This window comes from Marmota marmota, unplaced genomic scaffold (assembly GCF_001458135.2).
Source record: "Marmota marmota marmota unplaced genomic scaffold, marMar, whole genome shotgun sequence".
Taxonomy (NCBI): domain Eukaryota; kingdom Metazoa; phylum Chordata; class Mammalia; order Rodentia; family Sciuridae; genus Marmota; species Marmota marmota.
In genome coordinates, this window is record NW_026000005.1 from 28,380,190 (window position 1) to 28,390,491 (window position 10,302).

Sequence of the window (10,302 nt, forward strand, 5' to 3'; positions counted from 1 at the left end):
TTTTTTTTTTTTTTTTTTTTTTTTTTTTTACAGTTACTGACTCAGCTCTTTGTGGCTTATAACTTCACAGAGTCCTTAAGTCATTTGGATAAATACTGTTGTTCATGAACTTCCATATATCTGACTTCTAATCATGAGCCACACTGTTAATCTAGGCAGGCAGAATATAGCCCCAAAACCTAGGATAGATGATCATCCTGACATGCTCACATGGACCTAAAATGAGTAAATGAAAGCAGTGAGCCAGAAACTGGGACAAGTTATCTTCTAATGACAAATAGTCCCAATGCTTTGCTGGTAGTTTCATGAAAATCCTGGGAAGAACATCCTAAAGAGATATACAGAACTTTACACTCTTTCTCTGTGCCCATCTACCAGCCTCTTCCTACAACAGATGAGAGAAAAGTAGTCAATTTTCCCTAAATGCCACTTTAGCTATTTCTCCTCATATTACATAATGTTGGTCCTTTCTTCCTTTCCATTCCTTTTATAAGGATAAGCCAACTAACTTATCCACAATTGACTTACCTAAAATCCCATGAAGAGTTATGGATGAAGTCCTGGCACCTCAAAATGATATGAATTCTAGTACATTCAATATTCTTTTTGTAGAGTAGAAGACTAGTCTCATTAGTTGGTAGTGTGTACCACAAAATTGGCTTTTTTTACAAAAAGAAAATGAGAATTCCCTTTCATTTCCATGCTCTCTTTATCTAATGAAAAAAGAATTTGACAGTTGATATAAGTATTATGTATGGTAAATATAATATAAGTGTATCCATTTTCTATTATTGTATAGTACATTACCATAGACTTAGAGGCTTAAAAACAAACCCATTTATTATCTTGCAGTTCCGCAGGTCAGAGATCCAGCATCAAATAGGTTCTCTGCTCAGGGTTTTGCAAAGTAGAAATTAAGGCAATTGGTTAACTGAACTCTTATCTGAGGGCACTGGATGGGAAATCCACTGCCAAACTCATTTGCAGTTTTGGCAGAATTCAGGTTCTTGCAGCTCTGGTCTGAGGTCCCACTTCCTTGCTGGCTGTCAGCCAGGTTCCTCATTCTGCGTTGAGAAGACATTTGCATTTCTCTCACATTGTCCCCTTCCATCTTCCAGACAGCAATAGTGCTTGAATCCTTCTCATGCTTTCCATCTCTGCCCACAGCCAGAGAAAACCTCCACTTTTAAAGGGCTGTGGTGTGATTAGATTCAGCCTCCTCAGATAATCTCCCCTTTTGCCATATAAGGTAACATGATTGCTGGAGTAACACTTGGCAGCAAAAGTCTCAGGGCTATCTTTAATTACACTTACACATGGTATGGGAAGAGATGGAGTGTGATTATTTAAAGTCTAGTAATCATACTCAGCATACAAAATATGAACAACATAGAAGCAAGCCTTACAGATTTTATAAAAGGAATTGCTTTGAAAAACTCCATCATTCCTTCTGTGTCTCAGATACAAAAGTGGAAGCACATTTTACCTAATATTTCAAGTAAACCCTGAAGATATAAAAATAAATGATTTATTACTAATCATGGAAAATACTGACTTAAAATAAATATAGATTTATTCACTTTCCTGAATAGCCTTAGGTATAATTTTCACTAGGAGGATTATTTCATTCTTTGATGATTTCTCAGAAAAGTAGAGTGATTAGTTACGGTGTGGATGAGGGTGAAAAAAGATAAAAGGTACATAAAGAGGTATGTACACCCTTGCTTTTTACTCATTGACTGGCACCTGTAGAAGTGAAGAACAAGTTCTAAACTCAGACTTGATCAGTACAGACTTAGGGGTTTGATCACAAATCTTATTTGAAGAGTCATGGTTTATTATTCAGAACCAAGAAGTAGAACTTAAATCATGGTGTGCTCATGGTCCATGGAATCAATATTGTCTTAAGTGCCTCTTGGTACAGACAGAAAATGTGTTACAGAAAAGCTCAAAACCAGACAGCCTGTCTTTTTAAGATTCTAAAACTTACATATCTTTTGTAACTTCCTAAGTGTTTCCACTTCTGATGTTTTGTGCTGGCAATTATTGTTGCAGGCCCATGACAGCCCCACAGATGAGCAGGTGTGATCAAGGTCACAAGGGGACCACCACGGCCAATCATACCATGTCTTCTGGAGTGAACACCAGGTAATTCACTGTGCTCTAGTTTTCTATGATCTCTCAATTTTATAAATCCTGAATTTCAGTTGTTGAGAATGAAAGGAATCCTGAAAATAGTCAAAATTGATTGTGAAAAACACCAAGGAAAAGAAAAAAAAATGTGAGCATTTAGAGTTACAAGAAAATACCAAGGCTTCTTTTAAAACTGTCAAAGAGAAACCCAAAGCACCTTCATAAATTGACATTTGTGTTGGTTTTGTCTGCATGATTATGCACTGAGTATCTTGTCTCCACTTCCTGGGTGATCTTTGAATTACTCCAGTGCTTTTCCATTTGCCTCCAACAAAAGGCTAATGAAACAATGATAATCAAGGGGTGGCTCATTCCTGGGGCAGATCTTCTGAAGATATTTCATCCAAACTTGGACTCATGTCCTTAAATGATGCTTTCAAGGTTGTTCACTTAATCTCCTTTCATGTTTTGGTGTAACTTAGACCCTGGCTGTAATAGTTAATACTTGACCTGCTTCATTCTGTATTAACATATAAATCCCTCCAAAACACACAAAAAGTATCAATTGGCTTCCTTCTCCAAGCAAGACTTAAGATAGTGAACAGTCAAATCAGCTTAAAAGAAAAGTCTCGTTCTCTAGTATGGAGTAGTTAACAGGGAGATTGTGAAGAAAAACTGATTCCCACTCTCTCTGAAGCATATTTTTAAGGGTGTCATTATTTATGTAAAGTTAATTCTCTGTTCATCATACATATTCATATTAAAAATGAGACAAAAATAAATTAAAACCAATTATATATTGTCTGGTGTGGTGCTTAACCCATGTGTTAATCTCTTACATTAAGGAAAAAGAGTTTAAGTGATATACAGGGGCTTTTTTAGGCATATTGTCTTAGGTTTGACTGCTAGATGAATTGTGAATGTAGAAAAAGAGATCCTCTCAAATTTCTGATCAATCAATCAGTAAGCAGTAAGTCTCCAGAATTGAAGGAAGTCAGCCACACTTCTCCCTCTGATCAACTGAAACAGAGCACATGGTGTTAAAATTATTCCTTAGACTTTAAAGTTTTCAAGAATTTCTTTCCTTTGGTTATATTCCATGAGTTTGCATTTTTAATACATTTTTCTTTATTCAAATTATATGGCAATAAAACAGCTTTCATAGCACCTATAACTACAGTACATGAAGTAGCCGAATGAAAGAAAAATATTTCTTATTTTAGGATTCTATATGTGTATTTATGAACTTATCAAAATGTGTGTCTTCCTTTTTAATTTTACGTGAAAAAGTATATATGGAGCCTCAGCCAAGGGACTGTGTTCTTGTTCTGATAGTTATGCAGACTATTTTTCAACTTCCAGGTACCAGGAGCAAGGAGCCAAACTGCACTTTATCAGGTACCAAAAACTGGATCTAATTTCATTACAAGTTCTGACATGTTGAGATGATTGCCTTTGGATCTGATTTACAGTTCCATTAGATTCATTGAATTGAGGCATGGCATTCTGGTTCTATGTAAATGCTCAGAAGTGGCTAATGTAAAGCAATTTGATCTCTTCCAAGCTGATAACTTTCTTATCCTTCACATGAGGTTCTCCTGGATCTTACCCTACTAATTCCTGAATTCAATAGGAATTTTATGTTTTTTTCAGTGTGATGATAACTCTCCTCTCATAGTTGTCACATACCCATGTTTTCAAACCCCTCATTAATCTTTTATAATTTTCCAGGGAAAACCTTCATTTATTGGAGGAAGGTCAGGGTCTTCCTAGAGAGGAACTGGATGAACGAATTGCTCGGGAAGAGTTCAGAAGACCCCGGGAATCCCTGCTGAATATTTGCACAGAATTCTATAAGCACTGTGGACCAAGGCTGAAGATCTTGCAAAATCTGGCTGGGGAGCCACGGGTCACTGCACTGGAGCTGCTGGATGTGAAGTCCCATATGAGGTACTGTACCAGCTTTCCCTGCCCCTTGAATGTGGATGTGGCTTGGGCCATGTGTGTGCTTTCTGTCCATGTGTACTCTGTCCACAGAATGTATGGGTGCAATCAGATATGTGTGATGGGCTAAGAAATGGGGATTTTTATCCTCTAGGATAAAATTACAGATATTTTAAATGATTTGTTGCCTGTGACTTGAATACATATCATACTGAGCCTTCTGGTAAAGCGTGCGTTATAGCTATCAAAAAGAATCTCAGGCCAGGCCTGGTGGTCAAGGCCTATAATCCCAGGGATTTAGGAGACTGAGGCAGGAGGATTGCAAGTTCTAGGCCATCCTGGACAATTTAGCCATACCTGTCTCAGAATAAGGGGGAAAATAATCGTGGGAGGGTGGGAACATCGCTCAGTGGTAGAACATCCTGGGTTCAGTCTCCAGTACCACAAAAATAAAAAAGTATCAGGATGGACAGAGAGAAAATATTAAAAGAAGATGGCAGAGTTCACAGATTTGTTCCTTAATATATGAAAGTGAAAGAAAAACTTCATAACCTGATTATTCATTCAGAAAATAGCCTTGTTCCATGTACTATTTATTGCCCAGATTCTAATTTTTGCAATAATTCAATGTTTTCTCTCTGTAATTTTATATGAAAAATGCACCACTGCTTCCTGCAGAAGATTTGTTCTCACCCTAGATTATCTAAGGATATAGTGATGAGCTCTTTAGGGAAGTGAACTATTATTACTCTCAGCCACACTTAGCCTGGGCCTGAAATCCCCTTTGTATTCATTGTGTGTGATAGTCTTCAGTGACTCAAAACCAGTGCCCCACCGGTAAAAATTTGGAACTGGGTGAAATCCGTCATCATTTTGAATTTTTATTCCTGGTGTTTCAGGAAAAGACCTCAGAATTATATCCCTGTGCACTCATATTTCCTTCTTCCTGTGGAGATGCCACCTCACTTGTTAATCATGATGAAGGATATGTTTGTATTTTTAGGTTCTTAAAAGACAATGTTCCAGAAGAACATCTATTGAGATTTGTAACCATTTATAAAGGGTTATAAAAGTTCCTTAAAAGAAAAATTTCAGGGATAACAAAAGATTTACTTGGAAGCTTTCAGTGTATCTACAAAAAATAGAGTTATAGTCTGTTATTTCTATATCCTAGAAATAAAATGGCAATTTGGGAAAAAAAACAACCAATTTTCTGATTGACTTTGTTTTATCCTTTGCCTTAAAATGATCTTTTGAAAAAAAAATTTAGGAAGCACTAAGTGAAGGGAAATGAGTGGCCAGAAATGTACAGTGAACACAGGCTCTTTCTCTTCCAGGCACACACCTAGTAATGCTGGGTGAACTCCAGGGTTTCACACAGGTTCGCACTCCCCACTGTGCAGGGATAGGGAAGAACTTACATACACTGACAAGTCTAGCTCCTAGACAGGAAGCTACAGAAAAAGTGAGGAGGAGGAAGGCAGAGGGCCAAGCTTTTGTTGCCATAGCCTCCAAGGGCCCTATTCAGCCCCTCCCCTACTTATCCTACTTATGATGGCTAGCTGACCTCAGTAATTCTGTGAAGAGAAAAACATCACATTCCCAGAGTCAGAAAATCACCACCTACTACCAACAGCCCATTTTGTGAAAGATTCCTAAAAGATGGATGTGGTGTGCTTATGATGGGTGGGGAGTGGGGGCAGAACTGCCCTATAATTTGACCAGTGTATGAAGCATTTAAAGGGAGGGTACAGCTGGAGTCAGAGAGGCCTCAGGCTCCCTCTAGAGGCCAACACCTGTTAAATGTTAAATGAGCTAGCTCAGTGCCTGGCACAGACCTATAATACAATAAATACTAATGCTAATAAGAATGATACAATAATAATAATTACTAACACTAATAAGAATGATAAATCCTGGGAATATAAAATAAAGCCCTAGGGGCTGTGGCTGGGGCTCAGTGGTAGAATGCTTGCCATGCACGTGTGAGGTACTGAGGTCGATCCTAGTACCACATAAAAATTAAATAAAGTTATTGTGGCCATCTACAATTAAATATACATAAAATAAAATAAAATAAATCCCTGGTCCCCAAGATTATCACAGTCTAATGGAGGAGGCATAAAACTGACTATAGTATAGTTGTTCATGTATATAATCACATGCATATATTTATGTGTTTATCCTTTTATAAAAAATTTGAAGCAACTTAGAAAATTAATGATAGAATGTATAAATCAGAGTGTCAGAGCAATGTAAAAAATGAGGAAGAAAATAATTGTGTCTGTGAGATTAGCACAGGAAATAAACTGAAATTTTATTAGATATTATGGTTATGAATCATGAATTTGAGCTTTTGGATTATCAAAGTAGTGAATGAAAAGTGATCAATTACAAAATTATCATGTCAATAATGACCAGTTATTGGTGAAATGAGATAGCCAGTTATTTGGTGAAATAATACTATATTAAAATAATAAAGAACAAGAAATAGCTTCTGGTTACTGTTCATTAGGAAGAAAGAGTGTTATGATGAATGATGTCCTCAACAACATCCTTATGGAATATAAAAGGTTAGTTTCACATGGCTAGATGTTTAGAAAGTTGACATAATGTCACAATTTAGTAGGCAAGAGCAACCTATCTGGAGCCAGGAGAATGTCATTTAAGAACACAATTATTTCATGGCCTGGATCTGTAAGAGGGCAAAAGTTTTCCTGCCCAGGTAAGAGTTAGACTACATGTCTTCTATTAATACAATATTTCACAATAAGCTTTGATAAAGACAGGCCTGCATGTTCTCTGGCAGAACAGAGATATTCTCTGTTGCTAAGGAGGCACAAATCCAAATGTTTTAACCCTTTACCAAGCAAAGGATATAATTAAGGTTTCCTTTCATAAACCAAGCACACAGAAATATGGAGAAGTCAAAGTAAATATAAGTTTAAGAATTATGGGTGATATTTCAAGGTATAAGAATGGATATCACTTAAAGGGAAAATTTGATTTGAAAAATGGAGGGAGAAATGGGATGATACAAGATTCAGGACGTATTTGTAGGAAAAATTTGAATTGCACCAAAGAGCTAAGAAATAGTGGGGAACCAACCCATAAGCTGCATTTGAAAAATACATGGTTGATTATAGGATTCTCGCAGAAAATATGCTTGATTAGATAGAATCTCTGCCCTAGAGGAATTTTTTTTGGTCTCATTTGCCCTACCCAAAGCTGCTAAAGCAGTAGGATAGTGGGATCTGCAATTGTCTTCCTCTCTCTCCTTCCCTCTTTCCCTCTCATCCTTATTTCCCTCTCCCTCCAATAGGAAGGTCTCTTGTGTTCTTACTGGGAAAAGATCACAGGAACATTTTTTTAATCAAGAGATTATTCATGAGGTAATACAGCAAAGACTATATGAAAAGGAAATTTTATTTTATGCTCCAGAGCAAATTCATTTTGTTATAACTCCAGGGATTAAGGGAATTCAGGTAGTAATCTATAAAATTACTCAAATTCAGCTCTAAGTGTTGTTCTCAAGCTTAAAGTAGACAGGCTGATCATTTCTCCAGCATTTCTTATTGCTATCTGTAAAATCACAGGGAAAAGAAATAAGTGTGTATTGATATACTCGTCTATCACACAATCTGAAGATTAAAGAAAAATATTCATCATGGTTCACTTAGGGAAAATAGAAAAACAAATGGATGTGTTAGCTGTTTAAAATTATTTTTAGAACACCTAAATTCACACATGATGTCCAGGAAAATGTGAACATTCTGTTTAAAGGGAAGACACTGGGGATGAGGAGACAGTAACCATTTCCTTTTAATGAAGGATTGCCTTGAAGAAGATGGGTAGAAAGAAATTAGAGGAAATGTGGGGACCTAAACAGGAGAGCTTCTTACAGTATGGAATGCCAAAGATGAAATAAGTTACCTTGTACTGTAGTAAATTCTTGCATCCATGGAGCTAGTTAGATTAAGCAGTTGCACAGTGTTCCAGAAATTAGAGAGGCAGTGGCTTGGCTGTGATTCTCCAAGCAGAGAACCTGGAGAGCTCTTACACCACACATCCTTTCCAGCATTTATCCTGTCTCTCCTGTCCTTTGGAGGAGTCAAAATTTCTCCTTATTAAAATACTAGAGTTAAATATGTGGGAAAAGAAAGAGCATCCATATTGATGTTGTTGTACACAATAGTACTAATAGACCTGTGCAGTGATCACTGGTAACAGTAGTGACAACTGGAATCATGTATCTACTCAAGGAAATACACACCACCTGTAAGGTACTCTTGCCAGAAAATCAAAAAGACTAGACCTAGTCTTCAGGTCTAGTCCCTAGATTTAATTAGCTATGGAGTTAAATACAGTAGGATAGATTAGGTGATGCCATAGAGATTCAGTCATCAAAATCCAGACTATTTTTGTAGCTAATTACTCCAAAAAAATAAATTACAAGGTAGCAAAAAAGAGCATGATGTAGTAGCACACCCCTGTAATCCCAGCAACTCAGGAGGCTGAGACAGAAAGATCACTGCAGAAAGAGGCCATGTATACTCATTCGTGGAATTATCTTCCATCTATGTTGTATGATTTGAGCTTGATTTTTAAAAAAGGCTTAGACTTTTAAAAATATACCTAGTACAGTGACTGAGAAGTCTATTATTTATTAAGATCCTAAAAATTCCTCTGAAAACAAATTTCTTTAGAAAGTGTAATATGCTAAGCCACTGTCATTCATTATCTGTATCTTCAGCTTGAATCAAAATATGTCTAGCCAGGCAGATAGAGGAACTTCTGGAAATGGAGTGCAGAACAGGGAAATTCTCATGGAAAGAGGAACCTAGAGGTCTGACATCATCTGATAGTGCACATGTGAATGGTGTGTTGAGACCAGCCATACACTAAGCCTGTTTAGGACTGACACTGAAAGATGAGGGAGTTTGAGATATAGGAAAATCTGAAATAAGCTTTGCTATTTTTTAAAGCAAGTTTGCCTTGGAGAGGCTCTAATGATAATCTCCCTAGATTCATGGAATCTCAGTGTTGGAAGAGACCTTAATAGTCACTTAGGCAGTGAGGTTCCACATGTTTGGCCTCTGGCTGACACCTCTTACTTAAAAAATATGACTTAAAAGGAAAACTGAAAACATAGTTTCTCAGGCCTCATCCAATATCTAATGAACAAGGATCTCCAAAGAATCCACCAAGAAATCTGTATATTTTTATTTTTAAAAAATCTTGAACATCAGAAAGATGAATATATAGCAAGTTCTCCTGGGTATCTATCACCCAGATTCAATAATGGTCTTCAATCGTTCCCCCTTTCCTTCATCCCAGACTGGTCTGAAGTAAATCACAAGGATCACATCATTTATCCATACATATTTCAATAGGTATTTCTAAGGTTAAAGGACTAAGAGAAAAAAAAATAACCACAATATGACATGCAATATGATATCTAATAAATAACCACAATATGACATGCAATATGACATCTAATAAATTAAAAAATAATTACCTTAACATTATTTGATGATGAAACAAAATAAGATTTAAAATACTTTCTCCTTCATACAAAATTAAATTAAATTGGCTTTTAAACTATGTATATCATAGATTTTTATTACTTGGACATTTCAATTCATATCTAGTATTGAAAATTAATTATTTAACCAAATATGACATTTACCAGAAACCACATTTGCCCAGAAAGTCTTGTTGTCCAATTCCCCCGCAGAAAATACTACAGTTAGGACACAGACACTTGATCTGGCAACTGAGAACCTGGACCGACCTGGGAAAGCACAACATTCCCTCTGATAGTTTCTGTATGAAACCAAGCTGGAAAATCTAAGAAGTATAGACATCAGAAACTAAAGCTATTCATAGTCTCTAACTGGGCCAACCACCTGCATAACTGAGCAGAGCAGGAGCTTCCAGATACAACACAAAAAGAGAGGAGGAGGCTCTAAAGGAGAGAAGTGAAAATAGAGCTCAAAGAACTGCTTGGACTGTAACATAAACCAATACTACCTTTTACAGGGTAACTTTGATCTTGACTAGGCTCAGTGAGAAAGTATTGAAACCATGAAGTTACTTCAATATTCAATGTTATTTTATTGTTCATTAAACTGTAGACTCTCAGGCTGTCAGAGGTAGAGCATTTCCCTAGTATGCATGAGGCCTTGGGTTCAATCCCCAGCACCACAAAAAAAAAAAAAAAAA

General features: G+C 36.6%; 1 protein-coding gene across 1 annotated transcript in view; it reads left to right on the forward strand.

The window, feature by feature from the left end:
- Positions 1-10,302, forward strand: part of Unc80 (unc-80 homolog, NALCN channel complex subunit) — a 188,038-nt gene that overhangs the window by 146,949 nt on the left and 30,787 nt on the right. Inside the window, exons 50-52 of the mRNA XM_048808985.1 lie at positions 2,056-2,148; positions 3,496-3,531; positions 3,865-4,083. Of these exons, the coding sequence (XP_048664942.1) occupies positions 2,056-2,148; positions 3,496-3,531; positions 3,865-4,083 (348 nt within the window). The remainder of the gene's footprint in view (positions 1-2,055; positions 2,149-3,495; positions 3,532-3,864; positions 4,084-10,302) is intronic.